General features: G+C 41.3%; 2 protein-coding genes across 11 annotated transcripts in view; one reads left to right on the forward strand and one right to left on the reverse strand.

The window, feature by feature from the left end:
- Atp6v1b2 (ATPase H+ transporting V1 subunit B2) overlaps positions 1-8,450 on the reverse strand; it is a 24,135-nt gene extending 15,685 nt beyond the window's left edge. The window contains exons 1-2 of the mRNA NM_057213.2: positions 8,302-8,450; positions 1,306-1,361 (exon numbers count right to left, since the gene is read on the reverse strand). Of these exons, the coding sequence (NP_476561.1) occupies positions 1,306-1,361; positions 8,302-8,437 (192 nt within the window). The 5' untranslated portion in view covers positions 8,438-8,450. The remainder of the gene's footprint in view (positions 1-1,305; positions 1,362-8,301) is intronic.
- Positions 8,451-8,546: 96 nt separating this feature from the next.
- Slc18a1 (solute carrier family 18 member A1) overlaps positions 8,547-22,046 on the forward strand; it is a 45,302-nt gene continuing 31,802 nt past the window's right edge. For 6 of the 10 annotated variants that reach the window (XR_010058277.1, XR_010058278.1, XM_063275099.1 and 3 more), the window contains exons 1-4: positions 8,547-8,785; positions 8,932-9,024; positions 12,427-12,570; positions 15,976-20,398. The gene's annotated coding sequence lies outside the window, so the exon portion shown is untranslated. Of the gene's footprint in view, positions 8,786-8,931; positions 9,025-12,426; positions 12,571-15,975; positions 20,399-22,046 lie in introns of those variants that run through there. The other 4 variants (XM_063275101.1, XM_063275100.1, XM_063275102.1 and 1 more) reach the window with 4 other exon arrangements.

The following is a 22,046-nucleotide window of genomic DNA, read 5'->3' on the forward strand; positions in this document are numbered from 1 at the left end:
CAGAGCATAGAGAGTGGCTTTCACTAGTTTAAAATACACTGTTACTAAGGCAGTGCTTCTCAACCTTCCTAAGGCTGTGACCTTTAATATAGTTCCCATGTTGTACAGACCCTCAACCATAAAAATTATCTTGTTGCTACCTTATAACCAATTTTGCTACTGTTATGCATCATAATGTAAATATTTGATATGCAAGGGACTCCTAATTATGCTGACTGGCTGCTGTCTTTGTGGTAAGGGGGAGTGGGGCCAGGAGGACAGGTAAGGCTTGAGAGCTTTCAGTCCAGAAACACAAGTATTCAATTTTGAAAACAGCCTGCATCAATGAACTAGGCAGAGAGTGACAGAGGACACCCAGTGCCTCGCTGGACCAGAGGGAAGCATGCTAGCTTTACCCTCAAGATTACTTTGTCATAAATAAGAACATCACTGCAGTGACAAAGGGAACCTGCACTTTGCCTTAAAAATGTTTCTCAGTTTATTTTCTGCTTCCAAAAAACATATATGTGTTAAAAACAACATACAATAGCATCAATAGCGTCTGTCCACAAACTAATAATTATGTTTCCCTCAGCCCTGCACCAGTAGAACTCTAAAACCCACACTATTTAAACTGCTTTGATGTTTTTCCTTTTGTCTTATTGAAATATTTTTGTTTGTACCATTTATATTTCTTTTTTCTGATATTTCAATTATAAAAACCAGGTAGGAAGCTTAGTCCAAAGTAGTCACTTAGAAACTGGACTCTAGATCTCCTTTTCTAAAATTAACAATAAGCTCATAATAAACACAGACAGAAGAACAACAAGTTAACTAACGATCCTTACAACTAATTGTGGACAAACTATTCCATACAGGGTTTTAAGCCACTGTTGAGACAATCTTTTCTTGTATATTCATTACTTGCATGTCCATGTCAGACTCTCAAAGATAAAGTACATTTAGTTACTCAAGAGTTGAACATTTTAATAGACAGGAAAAATATTACTTTCAAAAGGACATAAGATGCCACATCTCTGTATAATATCCTTTAGGTTATAAAACACACCTATTATTGCTGTTTCCTCCTACAAACCTATTAAGTAAGATCTTCCCCCAACTTTGAAGACAAGGTACTTGAGGCCATATAAAGGAATCCACATTAAATCCTGTACTGGAATCCAGTTTTCTGACTTTAGGTCTTTCTTTCCTATAACTAATACTTACAGTCATACTAAAGAATGGTTAAAACTTCAGAAGACAAACTTAAGGAGTACTGGAGAAATCTGAAGTAGAATGATCAGATCGTAATGGATGTGCGGTTACCTTTACATGATCTAAGATCACTAGTGGACCATTCACTCCAGAGACAGTCTTGTAGGCTGGAAAGAAAAGAGTCTTGTTTAGTAAAACAGCATGAGCTAACATGGCTCTCTGATTTTAACAAAATAACCCTTCCTTTCATCTCTCCATTAAAACTTGGATATTCAAAAAGCTACAAGGATTTTTAATGAATTTTAAAATATGGCTGCTCCTATGTAACTTCAATTCCCATCTTCAAAGACATTCGAATCTTACTCTAAGCCACTGTTCTCACAACACCCAGGATACACAGTAAGCACCAAGGCTGCTTCCCTTTAAAAGTTCCATTTTCATGGGGCAGGGAGAATGTGACTGTGATGGCAGTCATGCAGAGGCTTCCTGGCGCAAGGAAGAGGAAAGGAATCCTCGACAAAGTAGTGACAAAACTTACAGAGGAAGGCTGAGAAAAATGTGGCGGGAAGGTAAAGCCTATGAAATAGAATATGAATACTTAAGACTATGTGGGAAGGTAAAGCCTATGAAATAGAATATGAATACTTGAGACTATGTGGAAAGACACCGTGAAGGGGAAGGCAGGCAATGGACTAGGAGGGTCAAGTTGCGTGAGTATTCTTGCTGCTCTTTAAACAGGGTCTCACTATGTAGCTCTGGCTGGCCTTGAACTCACAGAGCTGTCTTTCCATCTCCCAAGTGTTAGGATGAAAGGTGTGTACCACCTCACCCAGTCGGATAAATATTCTTTACTTGTGTTTGAGACATGGTCTCACTCTCTAGCCCAGGCTGGTCTTGAACTTGCAGCAAACATTTTGTTGCAGCTTCTCAAGTGCTGGGAATTGCAGGCACGATTTTTTTCTTTTAACCTTTATTTTTATGTGTATGGATGTTTTGCCTGCATGTATATGCAGTGCATGACGACCAGAACAGTGTTGGATCTCTTGCAACTGGAGTTAAGGTCGGTCAGTGACAGTTGCCGTGTGGGACTGGCAATACTGTGGAAGAGCAGTCAGAGCTCTTTACCACTGAGCTCTCTCTCTGGCACAACAGAAACATTCTTAAAAAGACAAAAACAAAACAACAACAAAAAACCCAAAAATCCATAGACAGACAGACAGGCAGACATGCAAGCAAGGGGTGAGAGGGAAACAGAGAGACTGTTGAGATGGCTAGGCAAATAAAGGCCCATGCTACCAAGACTGACGACCTGAGTTCAAGCTCCAGGACTCACATGGCAGAGAGAGTGGAATCCCACAAGCTGTCCCATGACTTGTATACATGTGAACACAGCTACACACTATCGAGCATACACACAATAAAGGAATGAACATAAATAAGCTTCAACATATATACAATAAAAAAAAATTAAAAAATCAGCAGGGCGCAGTACCCCTGGCCTATAAACCAGGAAGGCTAAGACAGTCTTGGCTACAGAACAAGGCCTTATCTCAAAAAAGAACAAAAGAATTAAATATTATTAGCAGGTTAAAGAGACCAGTATTTTTCATTGCAAAGTATGCCCTAGGAGGAAACACCTAGTCTACTTTCCCTCATCCTAACATATGTATTTAAATGTTTACTTACATTTGATTTATATGTACTTAGGTAAGGCTGTCTAAATTTTATGTATACCATGGGCTTGAAGGTGCCTGCTAAAGCCAGAGAGGAGTGGTTCTGCTGGAACTAGAGTTAGAGGTAGCTGTGAAATGCTCAGTGTGAGCGTTGGAAGTCGAACCCATGTCCTCTGCAAGAGCAGTGCGTGCTCACAGTTTCTGAGGTGTCGCTCCAGCCTCTCACTCATTTTAGAAAGGAGCTATCCACCTTTGCTGGCAAGAATCATGATTAGACAGAAAATACTTAGGAAAACAGCAACTTTAGCAGACAACTTCAAAATTTGCTATATTTCATAATCAGAACAGCTAAAAAAGAAATGCATTTCTTAAGAAAATACACCATAAAGCCTGAACTAATTTATATGAAAATATTAACTAATCAGGAATGTTTCATTTGTCTGACCTGAGTGAGGTCTTCTAATTAGCTTAAACAAAGATTTCAGGCACAGATGCCATCATCCTAAGAATGAAGAAACTATTTACTAATCAGTCTGTCCACTCCAGGGGCTCCAATCCCTTCCTCCCAAGGCCAGGAAGCAAGTATCTTGGTACAGACTCTGCTCGCCCCACTCCACCTGAGACATTTAAACACAGACTGCAAATATTCACTTGAATGTGTCACAGTTCAATGGGGGCTCCCCAGTGGAGAGTCCCTCTTTTAATAGCGCAGATAAGAGTGTTAAGATTTGCTGCATTTTGGCTGATTTTAGGAAAGCAGTCTCACCGCTTTAAGACAATCTAATACTGTTTTTTAAAAACATGTAATTCCAACACTTTAAGAAGTTTTTCCTTGTTTTCATTTTAAAAACTCCAAATACTGTTTCTCAAAGACTTTCTAGAACTTCTATGTGAAAATGGAAAGTTAACTACATCTTGAAACTGACTCTTTAAAAAAAAAAAGAAAGAAAGAAAAAGAAAGAAACTGAGACTTTCCCAAATCCTTCCCTAAGCCTTAAAGCACAGGGGAAAGGATCACTTAAATTGGTAAGAAAACTCTCTCTCAACTCTCTCTCTACTTTTAAAGCGTATTTTCTTTGAATTTCTAGTATTGACAACTATGGCTCAGAGTCTCATGGTTAAAATTCAAACTCATTATACACTATGAAGTTTTGCCAGTCACAAGAAAAACCCATGACCAAGAAAAAGAAGCATTAGTCACAGCTTTTCCTGGAAACAGTGGAGTTAACATCCACTACAGAGGACAAGGCTTAGGAGTCTTAAGGTCAAACCCCAGAACAGTAAATAGCCACCCCCCAAAAAAATTCAAATTTAAAAAAAATTCTAAATTTGCAACAATTAATATTTAGCCTTTGAAAGGTCAATAAGCAAACACTACAAATTTACTAATGAACAGCAGCCTCTCCATCATTCCTGGTTTTAGAAGATAAAATTATTTTTAAGATAATCCATGCACCTGCATCTGAAGCCTGTCTCCAGTCACTTGGGTGACCTCCTTAAACTGGACTAGCAACATGTGTGGTTGCTTTTGTAGATCAGCACCCTTTATTTCTAGGAACTGCACACTGAGGCTAGCTAGCATGGCAGCACATTCCTGTAATCTTAGCACTTGGACTACTAAACCACACTGTGATCTGCTGTCTCAAAAAATGAATTACATAGCAACACTACCTACATTTTCAGCTAAGAAAAGTGCAGGATGTTTATAGTGCTGTGGGGCAGACAGTTTCCCTGGTGCCTCATTCTGTCACTGCTGCAAGCACTTACAGCTGCTAGAAAACAGTGGCCCTGAACTCAGTCTGGGTGACTATTGAACCCCCTGCACTTACTGATAAATTAAGCAGAGACTATCTGGCAGTGAGGACACAGTTTTCCCTCACTGGCAATTTGAAGAACATAGGGGACCTAGTGTGGTACAGACCAGACTCATCAGTTTAATTTAAACACACATAGAGACTAAGCTAATGGAGCTCATAACCTGAACCAAGTGAAAATACTACCTAACTTTTTAGGAGTGAGGCACATTTTTACTGAGCATTTTCAGATTATTTGATTTTATCTTTACAAAATACTGTAAGGCAGGGTTCATTTTACTACTAACTTTTAGATACCAAAGCCCTGAGAAATGTTACTGATGGAGGACCTTTGGTTTGTCTCCCTAAAGTTTTGTACTGCTTTCCTTTAATTACATAGTTGCTACTCTATGGTCCTGAAACACTTCTAACTGGTAAAATACCAAGATCAAACAGTTCCTAGCATTTGTATTAGAAAGTGATGCAAAAAGACAGTTGGAATGTCAGTCCTTTCTACTCAGATGAAAGTATTCAAAAGGAAAACCTGGCAGGGAAAACATCAGGCACCCCCTTTCATCACTCACCACTGTCTAGCCTTCCTTAAGAGAACCACAGGTAGTTGGAAGAGATAGCAGTTCAGAATATGGCACTCACAAACATCCGTCACACCACAAAGCCACTGACAAATTATTACCCTTATGGCAACGGCAGACACGTGCTTACATTACACAAAACATTTATGCAGTAGCACTTAGAAAGCATGATTTATAGCCACTGTACTGCATAGCAAGTTCCAGTCCTGCCAGGGATACAAAGTAAATAAACAAGCTGGGCACAGCAGTGAATGACTTTAAACCCAGCACTCTGGAGGCAGAGGCAGGCAGATCTCTGTGAACTTCAGGCCAGCCAGGGCTACATAGCCTTTCTCAAATACACAAAACAAAACAAAAGACAACTTGCTCAATAATCAATCAATAAAAAACACAACCCCAGGAACTACAAAGATTTTAAAAAGCACTAGGCAGTGGTGGTGCACACCTTTGGCCCCAGCGCTTGGGAGGCAGAGAGAGGCAGGCAGATTGAGGCCAGCATGGTCTACAGAGTGAGTTCCAAGACAGCAGAGCTACACAGAGAAACCCTGTCTCAAACATACATACGAACACACACACACACACACACACACACACACACACACACACACAGAGAGAGAGAGAGAGAGAGAGCGCGAGTGTGAGCGTGCAAGCAGGCGCGCACATGATCTATCAGATGACTGGCTCTTCCTCCTGCAGGGAAAGAGGTTGTTCAACACTACTAACACCCTTAAGGATTGTGACATACTTAAAGCAAAAACCATTGCACAATAAGCCATAGCTCTTCAGGCGCCACCTTCATAGCAAAACAAAAGCTAAGAAAGCCATCCCTTCTATTGTGCAAGATCAGAGAACTAACCTGAGATGTTCTAGAAGAAAAGCAGAGTCCCTTACTTGTCTTTCTGGAGTTCTGCTTGGTGACCTAAGAAACTTAAGGTTAGCTGACACATGGGTCAAGAAAAGTGGACTCAACCAAGCTCATGGTATTTTGCTCTAATAGCTTTGTAGATATCGTTGATCCTTCTTAAAGTTTAAAAGGGCAAAGTTTTTTTACTTTGTGATGTCAGAAAGTCAAATGATGTGCTCAAGATTAGTTACTAATTCAAGCCTGAATATTTTACTTTCCATTTCTTCTTAACAGCCTGAATAATTTTATATTTTGTATATATAATATCTATAATTTTTAATAATCCTGAAGTTGTTTTAAAACGGGATCTAATTTTCACAGGGCAACTGCCAGAATTACTCCACTCAAAGAATGTGTATCAATTAATTATTTACCATTCAGGTAGTGCCATCAAACTTTAATAATAAAAACTGAGTTGTTAATATTTAAATTTGACTAATAATGTGGCAAAAGGTGATATTTAAATGCAGTTAGTTGCTTGCTTAAGTACAGTATTCCAACTCCCCACAAGCCCTATCCATATTAAAAATATACACACTGAAGTACTAGGACAAATTGAATTCCAAGTCATAGAATTTACAGAGCACTTCCTAAGTTAGACTCTGTGAACTTGGGAATGCAAAGAGGCCAATTAGGCAACTTTCAGTGACAGCTTCGTCAGCAGAATCCTCCTGCAAACAAACTCTTCAAACGTTGGCCAAGTACATGTATACGGTGGAGTAACACTACTCATCTCTCTGAAGGGCTTATGACCTTAGCCATGGAGTAGTCTACACTCTGAATCGACTCTGAATGACTTATTATATGCAAACAGACTATTATAACCGTGTAACCTTGTTTCCTAGAAGCCACACCAGCGTCTATGTGCTCTGCTCAGAGCAAAGCATACATACCAAATGCAATTCACGATAATCTGTAATTCTCCGGTATAAATCTGTTAGTTTTCTCAACGTTTCTTTCTGCTCACATGAACCTCTAACAGGCATTCTCTAAGTCTAACAATTATTCTAAAAAATGCTTAAAAGGCACACCTCAGCAATCTGCTCTCCAATGTGCTTTTTTTCCCTTCCCCACACTGCAGTGTTATCACATGACCCACTGACAGACAGCTCAGGACAGGATTAGTCAGGCTGGAGGGCGCCTAGCTAAAATCCTTCAGCTGAGATGCCTTTTAACCAATGAGCCACCCACAGAGTCAAGCTGGCAATTAACCAGTGCAAACATGATCTTATTATCTGGAAAACAACAGATACTTAAAAAAAAAAAGTCTTCTTTCAAAGCTCTCTGCCTGACTTTAAGGAAGCTGTGAAGAGGTTTGATTTTATACAACCGAAATCTTCAGTCATTTGGGAATGACTGACTGACTTGTCTACTTAACCATGGCTAATTGAATCTTTTATAACCACTACACTTAAGCCTATGCATATAACAGTGGAAAGCGACCTTCCATTCAACTGAGTTTGGTTAGCTGATCAGAAAACGAAGAAACAAGACAAGGCCAAGCAAGGGTTAATAAACTCGATTTCTGGTTCCCCTTTTTCCAATAATTAGATGTCTGAAGCCTGGCATGGCCTCTCCTTTCCATAACCTTAGGCGTCTCGCTTGTAAAATGAGAGGTGGGACTGCACGACTAAGGTATTTTTCAGCTCTAAGGTTCTCCGGTATCTAAGGTGTCCTCCGGTGAAGCGGTCCCTACAGAATTAGCCACATCTCCCTCTAGTCGCGGGCCTGCCCACGTCAGCGATGACACTACACCTTCTGCTCGGTCCACCTGCCCAGAGATCCTCGGGGCAAAGGGGACGGAGTGGGCGTTCCTTCGACCCGGAGACATTTAAATGAGGCCAGGAACAGATGAAGATACGAGTGACAAGTGGCCCTCAGAGACAGACAAGTGCCTGACAATACTCTAAGCCAGGGAACTCGGAGCGGGTAGAGCAATCGTCAGGAGCCCACTTAGCCCATGGGAAGGTTCCTGTCGGTGCTCTCACCCTCAGTCCACCCAAGTGACCGAAAAGCTCACGCAAAGCTGGAGAGGTGCTTGTGAACTGCGCGATGGGGGAAATGAATCCCATTCCCTCCCCGCTGGCTGAACAGGTGAACACAAGCCAAGGGCTAGGTGGACACGCTCACGTTCCCGTACTCACTGAGACGAGGCTGGGAGAGGTAGTTCCGGCTCACCGCCAGCGCCTGCTCCCGAGCTCCGGCCATCGGCCCACCGGTGGGCACGGGCAGCTCGGGCGCGGCCCCGTTCACGATTCCCCGCATCGCTCGCAACGCCATCTTGTCTCCTCCGTCCCGACTGGCCCCGCAGCAGCGCGGCGCAGGCGCAGATATAGCAGGGAGGCCCGTGCGGCCGGCTCCGCCCGTGCGCGCTGCGAAGCTGCGGCAGAAGCCCCGCCCTCTCGGCGGCGCTCCGCCCCCAGACTCGTGACTGGAGTTCTGCGGGGGCGGCGCAGGGTGCGCGCGCGTGCTAGCGTGCGATAGGGAGCTGACCAGAGTGCTGGGAGCGCGGATCCCGGGCCGGGAGCGGGAAAAGAGAAACGAGAGGGGCCAGAGGGCAAAATGGACGCAAGACAGAGAACTCAAGAGAAAAAGAAAAAGATTCATTGGAAAGCAGGGAAAGAGGAGGTAGGAAAACGTGCGCAAGAAAATACAGACAACTGATGTCCGTTATCAAGCTGTGAAAAACACCTTGGAGAGCAGAAGATAGAAAACCTAGTTCCATGATTGCTAACTTTGTGTCGTAATTTATTTCAGTTTATCTTTCTACCCAGGTCTTTCTCTCGCGGATTTGTTCACCAGACTTGGCTTTCTTGCACATCCGTGTGGAGACCACCTTAGGAACAAACTGGAAAACCAGTTAAGAGGTTAGAACTCACATAGGGTTCTAGTTTGTTTTCTTTTGCTGCAATAAAATTAGCTAGCTGTTGGCCTTGTGTGATGGCGCATGCCTTAATCCCAGCACTCAGGTGACAGAGGCAGGAAGGTCTGAGTACTAGGGCAGCCAGAGGTACACAGTGAACCTAAAACAAATAGAAAAGCCAGCCTGTGAGAAACGAACAACAGTAAATTGATTGTAGTTCTGTTTACAATGTAAGAACAGAAGAGGCAGACTAAGGAACTTTGCTGTGATAGGGCAACATAATGAAAAACTTCTTTGTGGTAGTTCTCCATAGATTTGTTGACAAATACACAAGAGGATACCTAGACTGGCCTTAGGTAAGGGTTGTAACTTAGCATCACTTTGGGAAACACAGAACTTTGCTTCATTCACAAAATTACTATATTGTTTTTTAAAAAAGATTTATTTATTTTTATGTTTATGAGTACACTGTCACTCTCTTCAGACACACCAGAAGAGGACTTCCAATCTCATTACAGATGGTTGTGAGCCACCATGTGGGTGCTGGGAATTGAACTCAGGTCCTCTGGAAGAGCAGCCAGTGTTCTTAACCACTGAGCCATCTCCCCAGCCCCATTACTATATTGTTATAAATTTCCCTTTGGGCTATATATGAGAGGTATGTATGGAACATAAATGAGTTTTATCTCTAGACTTACAGCCTATAGACAAGACATATCATTATGTAAATGCAAATATTTCACAATTTTTAAGAAAGAAATTGGAGAGTTAAAGCATTCCTGCTTCCAAGCATTTTGACTAAGAATCACTCAAATGGTGTTGCAAACAAAGTAAATGTACTTGAAGTAAATGATACTTCAAGTCTACGTTGGGTGCATCTCATTTCCATATATAATAATCCTCCAAACCTCTATAAAATTGTTGGAAATATTAAGAGGTAATTGAATGCAAACAATGAGTTCTGTAGAGTTCTTTTACACGTTTTTATCACCGGGGAATTTTGTGCAAGTGTATAACACATTTTGATCAAATCTACTCCCCAGCTCTCTTTCCTCCAATTCTTACCCTGTCTCCTGCCATTCTATCCCTACCAAGTTCATGTGTTTGTTTGCTTTTTAAGTCTACTCAGTCAACTTTGTGCTGCTTGTATGTGCGTGGATGTAGGACCACTCTACATGGGTGACCTCTCAGGGACCATATTTCTGAACAAAACAGACTCTGTTCCTACCCTCAGCAGCCATTTGTTGCCAATAGTTCCTCAGGCTAGGGTAAGTCAACAGCAGCAGTCTCATCTGTGCAGGGATTTGGGCTACCTTGATCTTACGTAGGCCTTATGCACACAAATCTATATATTTCTTAGCTGAGATTACTCATACAGTTCTATTGGTTGATAAACCTTTACACATTAATTACCATGTGTTAGACCGGTAGTTCTCAACCTTCCTAATGCTAAGACCCCTTAATACAGTTCCTTATATTGTGGTGACACCCTAACCTAAAATTCTTTCATTGCTACTTCATGCCTGTCATTTTGCTACTGTTATAAATAGTAGTGTAAATGTCTGACATGCAGATGTCTGATGCTGTGACCCACCTGTTGAGATCTTCTGTTAGATTCTTTTTTAAGAGCTAAATGGCATGACACTCTAACCAATTTGTATTAAACAGCAATTTTCTTGTAGCTTTCATCTGAAGCACCTAAGGGGTTAATTTGCAGCTAGTACTTAACATATACCTAACAAATGAATGAAATGTGTCACATCTTTGTTCTTCTACATGGAATGTCTTAAGGTACCTTCCTTGACTCCTAAGGAATGCCAGGGTAGCTGGCCCAACCATAGAGAATGTGGTCAGAGCATGAGACTCTTTGGAGTCAGCAAGCCCGGTTTCAATGTTGACTGTCTCTTTGAATACACAATGTGACCTTGGGACAACCATCAGTTCCCTCTGTCTCCCACTTGCCATCTGTGAACGGTGACTACTTTATGTAATATATCTTTTAAGAATTTGTTTAGCTAGGTTTTTTTTTTTGAGACACCTCTTTGTAGACCCAGCTGGCCTCAACCTTACTATGGAGCTGTAGTGTGAGCCTGGCCTTGAACTCTTTATCCTCTAGTCTCCAAGACCCAAAGCTGGTATTATGAGCGTGGTCCTCTAGGCCTGGTTTTCTAAAGGATTTAAAATTAAGAAAAAGGCTAGTGGTACTCAGTAAAAATGTGGAATTGTATTTTATTACAAATATTTATTGAGGAAGAAAAAATAAGGAAGGAGAGGCAAGCAGAGCTCATGCCAGTGACTTAATTTTCCCCATTATGTGGATCTTTTTTTTAAGATGGAAAATATCACTCACATATAAAATACTGAGTTTCCTTATGTGAATGTCCTGCTTTAGAGAACTAATTTATAATTGTTAGATTTAAGAAAAAAGCGATACTAGATATTTCTCTGCAGGTGGCAAAACAGAAATCTCAGAAAGTAAAGTGATTTCCCTGCGGTTTGAACTTCTTAGACTGTAAACAATGCCTGTTGACTCCACAACTTCTATGCACGAATGTTTTGCCTAACTCTTCTGTATAAGTTCAGACCAATCTACAAATACCCCAGATACAAATTATCAATGGGGAGTTTGGGAATATCAAGTTAATTCTAAGATAGTGGGTTCATCTGAGCCAAAGGGAGAATACAGGTCTCAGGCTGTCACCTAGAATCTGCTAAAAAGCCCTTTCTCTGGTATCAATAAACTGTTGTTACATCGTCTAGGATTTACAGGCAAAGCTCCAGAGACATTGTAATTTGGATCATCTCTGCCTTTTCATCACGGTCGTGGTCCGCACTGTCTCTAAGTCTGAATCTCAGAGCTAGGAAAGTTTTTCCTTAGCTTACCTGCAAGGCATTCACAGTCCAAAGCATTCAATGATGCCTTCTGCAGTCAAGGGGCTAACTGGTAACAACTTCAACCTCGAGTGTGCGCTGGAGAAACTCCAGAGAACTGAAGAACACATTCTTGCTCTGAGCCATGAATACGTTATACCAGGCTAGATGGAGCATGCCAGGTTTACACTCAACCTGTCTTATGTCTGTGTGTCCGTGCCCTTTCTCTAAAGCAAACATGGCATGTCTTGCAGTACAATATGTGTAAGGCACACAAGGCTAAGTAAAAGACGTAGAAAAATAAGTCTAAATAAGAGACAAGAAAAAGACGTACGATCCTACAGAGGTAACATGAGAAACATTGTAAAATGAAATGCTAGACTGTGTACTTGGTCTTTAAAAAACAGTCCTAGTGTTGATTAAGGCTGGGAGGAGAGGGGAAGTACTTGTCTCAGTTAGAATTTGGAGAAGGGGGTTAGGGCTCAGTGGTAGATCCCTTCCGTAGCAGATAGAAAAGCCTAGATTCTATTTCCAGCACTGCGAACCACAAAGCAAACAAATGGACAAAGAATTGGAGAAGATGCAAATGGGAAGAACGTCGCTTGGTGTTTCGCGTTACGTCTTGAGCAATCTGCAAATTCTTGTGGTGAACAAGAGTAACAGCTCTAAAGTGGTCAGGGTAGGTGATGCCCTTCGAAGGGGAATTCGCTTAGGGAACTTAATGTTTGGAAATTCTCCCCACAAATGAAGAGACTCTGGAGAGCAGAAGCCATGTCTTCGTGGTTTTCTGATAATTAAATTCTCGGGACATAGTAGCGTATGCCTACTGTGTCCCAGGTGTTGTAAAGGATCCACCAGAAGAAACTATTTGGACATAGGTTCAAGCCAATAGAAAATCTTTTATTAGCCCATTATCTACTACATTGGGTGCTCAGGACCCAAGTGCTGTCCTGAACCTTTCCCAGGATGAGCTTTATTATTTTTTTTAAAGATTTATTTATTTTATATATACGAGTACACTGTAGCTGTCTTCAGACGCACCAGAAGAGGGCATCAGATTCCATTATAGAGCATTGTGAGCCACCATGTGGTTGCTGGGAATTGAACTCAGGACCTCTGGAAGAGCAGTCGGTGCTCTTAACCGCTGAGCCACCTCTCCAGCTTTTAAGCACAAAACCCACAAATTAGCAAGAACACTTAGTCCGAAGCAGAACTACAGGAACCAAGCCACAAGGTTAGTAGATTTAAGGACTTTCCCAGTACTATGGACTTTCACAGTCTTTATTCTCATTTTTTTGGGGCAGGTGTTATTGCTGACATGCTGGGTTCTAAGGCCTGAATAGTACTTACATCATGGCATCTCTCATTCTAAGGTCTGGGGCCTGTAACACAGACGCTCTTCTAAATGCTTGTTGTTAGAAACAGCATCTCACTATGTAGCCCTAGCTGGCCTAGAACTCATTATATAGACCAGGCTGCTCTGGAACTCAGTGATCCTCCTGCCTCCGTCTCCATAAAACCATGATTCACCATGGCCTGCTAATTGCTTGTTGTTAATTTAACTCATTGGCCTTCCACGAAAACTCTACAAGTTAGCAGCCAGTGGCACAGAGAAATCAAAAGCTGTCCACAGTCCCACAGTTGCTCGATGGCATAATTAGGACCTCTATTTCCTAGTGAGAACTGAAGGGTGTGCTCACTAGGAACGAGTCTGATGAGAACTGAATTTAAAGAATACATGGGAATTGTTCTTAAGTGGCCTTGCCTTTCCTACTCCAGGACAGTCATACTATCTCCACTGTATCTCTTGTCCAATGGTAGGAGGATGGTCAATTTCCCATAGTTAGCGAATGACCACACTCTCTAAGGAGCCATTGTTAAGGCTGAGAGTCCAACTGTTATAGGTAGAATTCTGCCTATACTGCCCAGGACACATGGGTTTCAGAACTGAGGTCAACATGGAAGATGGTGTTTCTTCACTCTCATTCTTAAGCAAAGGGGCTCTGGAAATGTGTGAGTCTCCTTCAGGGCCTGTAGTACCTCAGCCCAGCTTCTGTGAAGCCCAGAGAGTCAAGAATGATTCAGTAATATTAATAGAAACGATAGCAGTATTGCTATGCAAGTGTTCCTCAAAAGCCTCTGTGACAAAAGCTTGAAGGCCAGCCTGTGACACCATTGGGAGATGGGGGAGCTTTCAAAGGTAGGGTCTAGTAGAGAGGTTAGGTTATTGTGGAGAATGCCTTGAAAGAATATAGGCTACTGTATCTTTCTCAGCTGCCATGAAATGGAAAAGCCACTACTATATAGTCAACTGTGCTTCTATAGTCTGAGCAATTGGAGGAATTGAGAATTGTAAGCCTTGGGACTTGGAGAGGTGTCTTGGTGGCTAAGACATTTTGCAGCCAGGAGGACAAGGGTTCAGATGTTACTGCCCATGTAATAAAGAAGCCCCCCCCACATACTTCTAACCCCAGTGTCCTGGATTGTGTTATGTCAACCTGACACAAGTGAAAGTCGTCTGAAAGGGGGAAATCTCAAGCAAATGCCTCCATAAGATCTGCCTGCAGGCAAGTCCCTTGGACGTTTTCTTGATCTGTGATTGAGGGGAGAAGGCCCATTCTGGGTTGTGTCACACATGGCCTGGTGGTCCTGAGTTCTGTGAGAAAGCAGGCTGAGGGAGTCATGGGGAGCAAGCCAGTCAAATACCACCCTTCCATGGCCTTGGCATCATCTCCTGCCTCCAGGTTCCTGCTCATCAGGAGTTCCTGCCATCCTGTCTTCCTTAAATGATGAACAGCAATACGGAAGTATAAGACAAATAGACTCATTCCTCCCCAATTTGCTTTTTGGTCATGGTGTTTCATCACAGCAATAGAAACCCTAAGACACTCTGAACCTATCTGAGAAAGGGGGAGCTTTGGGTTCAGGATGAGACCCTGCCTTAAGGGAGTAATTTCATAATTGCCTGTAACTCCAGTTCCAGGGGAGCCAATGCCCTTTTCTGACCTCAACACTCAGACGCAGTTATATTCTCTTTCCATGTGTACAAATACTCACAAGCACACACATACGTAAATACATACAAAATTTAATTCAGAAAGAAATCTAGCACTTGAAGTAAAAGAGGTCTTTCAAATGGCATGCCAAGAAGCAGGGAGCCCATAGAGGGAAGGGAAGGCCCTCACCATGCAAAAGCGACAGAGGGAGCAGGGGGAGAGCAGGAGGTGGGTGGGAGTGTGCATGAGGCTTAGGTCCCCAGCAAGGAAGTAAAGGTGGTGGCCAAGGTCTCAGGTGAGAGACAACAGCCAGACGAGTCCTCACATTTAAATCCTACCAGAGCAGCCGGCATTGGAGTTTCCCACTATTATAAGAGCGCCTGAACACTTCTGCCACAGCTGAAGGGCATCCAGAGTGAGTCTGAAGGGTCTTTGCTCAGGTAGGAAGCTTGCTTTCACTGGCATGGAATGTGTATTTTCTTTAGCTTTAAACTTTCCTGCCCATTCTTCAAGAGGATTGGGAATGAAGCCCTTCAGTCTAGTTATATATTACTGAATTTGCTACTGGTGTCTTGGAATGGAAAGATGATCTGAAGTCCCAGTGTTAATTGGTGTGTGTGTGTGTGTGTGTGTGTGTGTGTGTGTGTGTGTGTGTGTCTAAGGCTTCTTTGCACATACTTGCAGTAACTATGACTGAGCTATATTTCTGGCCCCTGGTTTGGTTTGGTTTTATATTTATTTATAAGTGTGTGTATGAGGCATTTTATTTATGGTACTTTGTTTGCACTGATGGATGTGTACCATGTGCAAGCTTGGTGCTCCCAGAATCTAGAGAGGTCCCCTGAAACTGCCTTAGCTTTCCAAGAGTTGAGATTATAAATGTATGTTATCCTGCTTGGATAATGTGAGTTTTGGCATTTTAAAGTACCTTGTTCCCCTGGATCAGAGTCCAGTACTTATTTTCTCTTACACAGAGTGATCCTTACACTTTTGGACACAACACTATTCCATAGGTTTTTCAATGTCATAAAGATCACAGCTATAGAAAGTTCCAGCCTCTCTCCTTAAATATCTCTGATCTTTTTCAGAAACCTGGACATAACTTCTGAGCCATATTTTTGGAACCGTGCCTCTATTGTCTGGGCCTGCGACTCTGACGTCTACTAAATATGAGGAATTATGAAGTGATTGTTAAATATTTGAACAGCTAAGGGAAACCGGAAGTAATGAGAAACAAAACACCCTACAGATCTGAGTCACAGGAGATCCACTGTGGCAGGCCCTGTCAACCTCAGCTCCAGCCATTGTTTTATGTGTATATATGCCCAGAGAAGAAGCTGTCTGTCTGAAGGTCCCAACTGCCAGCCATTTAAACTGGGAAGAACAGAAACACAGTTGGAGAACCTCACTCTTCCACTTAGCTCTGATCAGAAATTGTTTTTTGCCAGGACTGAGAGGCCACTAGAATATCTGTATCTAAATGAAACTATTGTTTTTTGCTGGTTACTCTTTAGGTTTTAATTTTCCACTGTTATGTGGACGATATGTAAAGTTAAGATGTATGATCGCGTTTTTGGGAGGATGAGGCATGGGATTGTGAGTTTGATAGCTGGAACTAGTTTACATCTCGTTTGTTGAGACATGGGTTCAATCTGTAGCCTAGATTGTCCTAGAACTTTCTGTGTAGTCCAGGCTGCTTTGAACTTATGGATATCCTCTTACCTTAGCTTCTAGAATGCTGAGATCATACATGTGAGCCGTTATGCTCTATGTATATGTATTTCTCAATAGATATATATGTATAAATATGTATATGCATTTATTTCTCAATAGTAATCAAATATATTCTATATGTAATCATGATGTACATAACATTTTAGAAAGCTATATCAAAAGAGGCAAGACCTATCATGTTAAATATTTTTTTAAAAGATTTATTCATTTATTATATATAAGTACATTGTTACTATTTTCAGACACGCCAGAAGAGGGCATCATATCTCATTACAGATGGTTGTGAGCCACCATGTGGTTGCTGAGATTTGAACTCAAGACCTCTGGAGTCAGCTCTCTTAACTGCTAAGCCATCTCTCCAGCCCCATGTTAAACATTTTTAAATATACAATTCAGTATTAAATGTATTGAATTAAATTAATTGTATATTGGTTCAACCAACTAGTCTTTAGAAGCTTTTCATCTTGTGAAACTGAAACTCTACTAATTGAAGAAGCATTTCCCTTTTCCCTTTCCCCCATATCCTAGTAGACATGGAGTTTTTGTCTTTATGAATTCCATTATTTTAGGAACGTCATATGAAATCATAAAGAGTTTTTCCTTTGGTGAATGACATATTTTTTGTATAATACTCTCAAGATTAATCCATGATGGGTAAGATCTCATTGTGAGTATCACATTTGCTTGTTTATTTGTCCATCAGAAGGCATCAGGTTGCTTTTATCTTTTGAAAAGTGTGTGCATGCCTAGAAATGTGCACACGAATTTATATCTTTGAGCACATTAGATTGCTGCCACCGCTGAGGGCTTGAGTTAGATTCACTGGACTTACTTGTTGACTGGTGAGTACACTGTCCAATCAGAGACTTGGTCTCAACAACATAGAAGAGGAGGGCTGACACCTAAGATTGTCTACTGACTTCCACCCCCACCACACACAGAGATGAAAAAAATTCATCTAGAGGAAAATAAGCACTTATTCCTGTAATTATCTCCAGTATCTGTGAAGACTTATTTGTCCTGACTATGAACACAAGCACTGCAACTGAAAAGTGTATTTACATGTTTTAAATATAACATATATTACATATAATGTGGCTACATATTAGCAGTATGCTGAAAATGAGGTAGGCAGTTCACAGTGGTTGTCATTGTTGCTATTATTTCTGCTAAATCTAAAGAATGATCATTCTTTAGCCATACCTGCCTTCTTAAGACCTCTGTTCCCCCAAATCATCATTTTCATATACTTTTTGGGGGACTCTGATTTTGGTGGTATTTCCAAGTTTTCTTCAATTAGGATTGTTCTATCCTCCGCCAACCTCATATGAGTGTTCTTTACTAGACAGCTGCATGCTGTGGGAGATGCCCAAACACTCAGAGAATGGAAAGTGTACTTGCCAGGGAACATGGTGGCAGAAGTGCCAACCGAACTCCCAAAGGTCTTTTGCCCAGAACTAGAAAATATATTTATTTACTGGCACATCTCTGTAACTTTCAGCCATAGTCCCTTTTGTCCTTAGAGACAGGTATGAAGCATGTTGGGGAACCCACGTGCTTTGCTGCTCACACCCCATGAGAATAGGGCAATGGCACTGAGAGATGCTAGCATCCTAATCATGAACTTGTGACTGTTTCTCTGCATGCTGCAAACATGTTGCAGGGAATCTTGTTTTAAGGTCCCGGAGTCCAGACCTTGAACTATTTGGGTGTACTCAGTATAACCACAAGGGTTCTTGCAAGTGAAGGACAGGGAGAGTTTGACATGTGCCACTGGCTTTGCAGGTCAAAGCTCAGAGCCAAGATCTGTAGGTGGCCTCTTGAATGGAATTGTCCCCGGTGTTGGGAACAAGCAAAAGAAATTTATTCTAAGTTCTACTATTTTGTTTTCAGACTCCATTTAATCACAGGGAGAAATTAAATTCAAGGTCTTAGGCTCTAGGGGAGCTTCTCAATAGTTGAACAACTTCTCTTGTAAGGGAAAAAGTAATCTGAGTTCAGACATCTCAAGGACAACTTCTCCATCTTGCTAGCACAGTCAAACCAGTTCATGTTCCCAGGCCCAGAGAACAACTCCTATCCTGACGGATGGAAATTCCCTCGCTCAACCCTTTATGTCAAAATATGATTGGAAAATGCTATAACCCCCACCCCCTAGCTCTATGGTTTTGTCCTGTAAATATGCTGTACAACGTCCCTTCAGGGTCATAGTTCTTGAGTCTATTCTTTAGCCCTGATCAATCAGTAGCGGCTTGATTACAATACATTTCTGTCATCTTCATTGGCCTGGTATTTTGAGTTATGTTGGATGCCTATTGGATTTACGTGGACCTACAACACCCAGAGTCCCTGAATGAACAAATCCCTGTTATACCCTCGTTTTAACCCAGGCACCGCTGTGTGCACTTCTGACCTGTACAACAGAACTGTACAACAGCAAAGTGTGCTGTTTTGTGCTACTAAATTCAAAGTGCCCACAGGAATGACACATTTCCTTAGTGACTTTATCCTCTTCCTCTAGGTTTATATTTTCAAGCTCTTTCTTCCTTTTATTTTAACCCTAAATCAATCCTCATAGCTAATTCACATAATTAGGATAGCTCATCATAGAAGACTTCTGTTACTCTTGTCCTTCTTGTTACTCTATCTTATTTGGTCTTTTGTAAACTTTACATTCAGTGCCCCACTGACGAGGCATCATGCATTACAGACCTATGGTGCTTCTGAGTATCCCTCAATGAGGTGCTGCCTTCCTGTAGCCATCTATCTGGTCATCCTATAATAAAGATTTACATAATAAAGAGGCTGTTGTGCCCAGCACTGAGGCAGGATTAGGAAGAAGGGACACAGTGAAATGTCTGTGCCTATATGTAGGTCACAGATGTTTGATTTGTGTACATTTATGTGTACTTCTACATGTTCATGTGCAAATGCAGGTGTGGGTACAGATTCAAATGCACATGTGTGCACATGTGTGCAGAAGCCAGAGGTCAGTGTAGGGTGTCTTCCTCAATTTGTCTCCATATTTTTTGAGACAGCCTCTTACTAAACCTAGAGCTTGGTGCTTCAGCTACACTGGCTGGCCAGAAAGTCCCAGGAAACCTGTTTCCATCCTTCTATGCTGTGATTACAGGCTTGCACTGTCACTTTTTTTTTTTTTGGTACTAAGAATCAAACTTGGGGCTTCATACAATGTGTGGGACACTTTACCAGCTGTGTCCCTAGCCCTGGATATTTGGTTTTATGGCTAGAGAACAGTAAGCTCTTATTTTTTTCTTCATATAAATGTTTCACAGTTTATTATTTTAAGGAAAGAATTGGAGCACAAGAGGCATCTTTAAGTAGCAAAGGGAAGGAAATGCACCCTGGTTCTATCTTGCATTCTGGTTTGCATCCAGATCTAGGCAAGAGTTAAAAGAGTAATGCCATAGATAAGCACAGATGAAAACCAGAACAGCCTAGTGCCTCTTTGCTTAGGAAAAATACACTTCCTCTGTCCTCCCCAGCCCTGGCCCTGTCTGCCTTTGACGCAGAGAGCTAAGGGTCTAAAGGAAACCTGTTGGAGGTTCCAATTAAGTCTTTGTGGACATAGGGCGCGTGCGATTGCAAACACACACACACACACACACACACACACACACACACACACACACACACACAGATAACAGGCAGCAATAAATCCATCAGCACATCCACTTTCAGAGAACAGAGTCTCTGCTGTCTTGCCAACGGCTGCTCCTTCCTCTCTGAGTGCCTCACATCAAGATAAGCTAGAAGGTAAGATTTTTTTTTCTTTCTGGACGAGTTTAATTCTTCCTTAAAATTTCTGTCCATAGTTAGAGGATTCTGACTGTTGAGTTTACTACGAATGGCTTGACAGATTCCTTGTTCCATTTTTGTTTTTCATTTTGTTTTATGTTTATTGTGTAATTATGTTTATGTTGTTTTATTGTATGTTTAGCCTCACTCTACTTATTTTACTCTGTTTAACTGACAACTCTCATTTCTGTTGCTTTCTCTTAATCATTTCTTGCTTTGATTTTTATGTGTCTTAAGGAAGTTTGTAGTTTGCAATTTCTTGTTATACAGAGAAATGAAGGGTCTCAGATCACTTGTATGTGGTTCCTGGTTCAGAATTTGTTTCACTGGAGAGCCTGCTCCTTGAACTGCAGCATGGAGGATACTCTTTTGGCCCTGGGCTTAGAAGACACTAACTCAGTGCCTGGGGTACTTCTACCATTTGAGGCTGATGTTTAATCCTAGAGATAACCAGGCAAATTATTTACTGCTTGTAATATGAAATTGGCTCATCATAGAATTATTTTAAAATGATAAGACAGGAAAAGAGTAAAATCACTGTAAGTAACCAGTATTTGAATGGGAGTCCTTCTAGTCTTAAACATAAACACACTTAAAAATATCTCTTTAAAAAATTTTATTGCCTTTTTGTGAATTTTATATCACATCCCAATCTCACTCACACCTGCCCTCTTCCCTGGCCACAACCATCCAACAAAGAAGAAAAAAATCCCATTGTAGAAGCTGTAATGTGTCACAGAAGCTCACTTCTTTTTTACCTACGCATGTCAAGCTATGAATACGGCATCATGTACGAATTATACCTTTTATGATAGTAAACCACTTTAATGTTAAATGATTGGTATTGTTGGCACTGTAATAGAAGCCTCATAAAAAGTCAATGAAATCCTTTCAGAAATCGTGATTCCCTGGCATTAGAAGAGCAACTGTAGCAAGATTGTCACGTATGATACAGGTTCCTAAACGTGCAACTACAGATATAGCAGTCCACGAAGGAAACTCATTGTGAGAGTTAATATCTTATTACACAGCGACACGCCTCTCTGAACAGGGTTCTATAGCTTAAATACAAAACCAAGAGCTCTTCAAACATTGTATATCTACAGAAAAAATAGAGTGTAAATACACAAGTTAAGAAGCTTGGGATTGACATCAATTGTGAGACTCAGAACAAATCTCTCCAGCTTCCAAGTCTTTGATTTTTTTTTAACTGTTTTTTCCTCCTTAATGCTTGTCGGTGGGCAAACAGACAGCATGACACATATTTTTGCATGCTACAGTTTCCTATACTATAATTTCTGAGTGGTGATAAAAATATGACTTTTTTGCATAGTCATCTAGTTGCTTTTATTCGTATTTACTTGATTTCTGAGACAAGGTCTTGCTGTGTAGCTGTGACTAGGATCTCAAACGAAGCCCTAAACTTTTGCTTCTCCTGGCTTCACCTCCTAAGTGCTAGGATTATGGCGTGTACCACCATGCCTGACTCATGAAGTTGCCTTTTACAACAATGTTTTTTAAAATTAAAACTATTTAAAAATATAAGGGAAGAGAGAGCAGTGGCTCAGATGTCTACACCACTCAGATAAGAGATCAGTGCCTGACA

The sequence above is a fragment of the Rattus norvegicus genome, chromosome 16 (assembly GCF_036323735.1).
Source record: "Rattus norvegicus strain BN/NHsdMcwi chromosome 16, GRCr8, whole genome shotgun sequence".
In the NCBI taxonomy this organism is placed as follows: domain Eukaryota; kingdom Metazoa; phylum Chordata; class Mammalia; order Rodentia; family Muridae; genus Rattus; species Rattus norvegicus.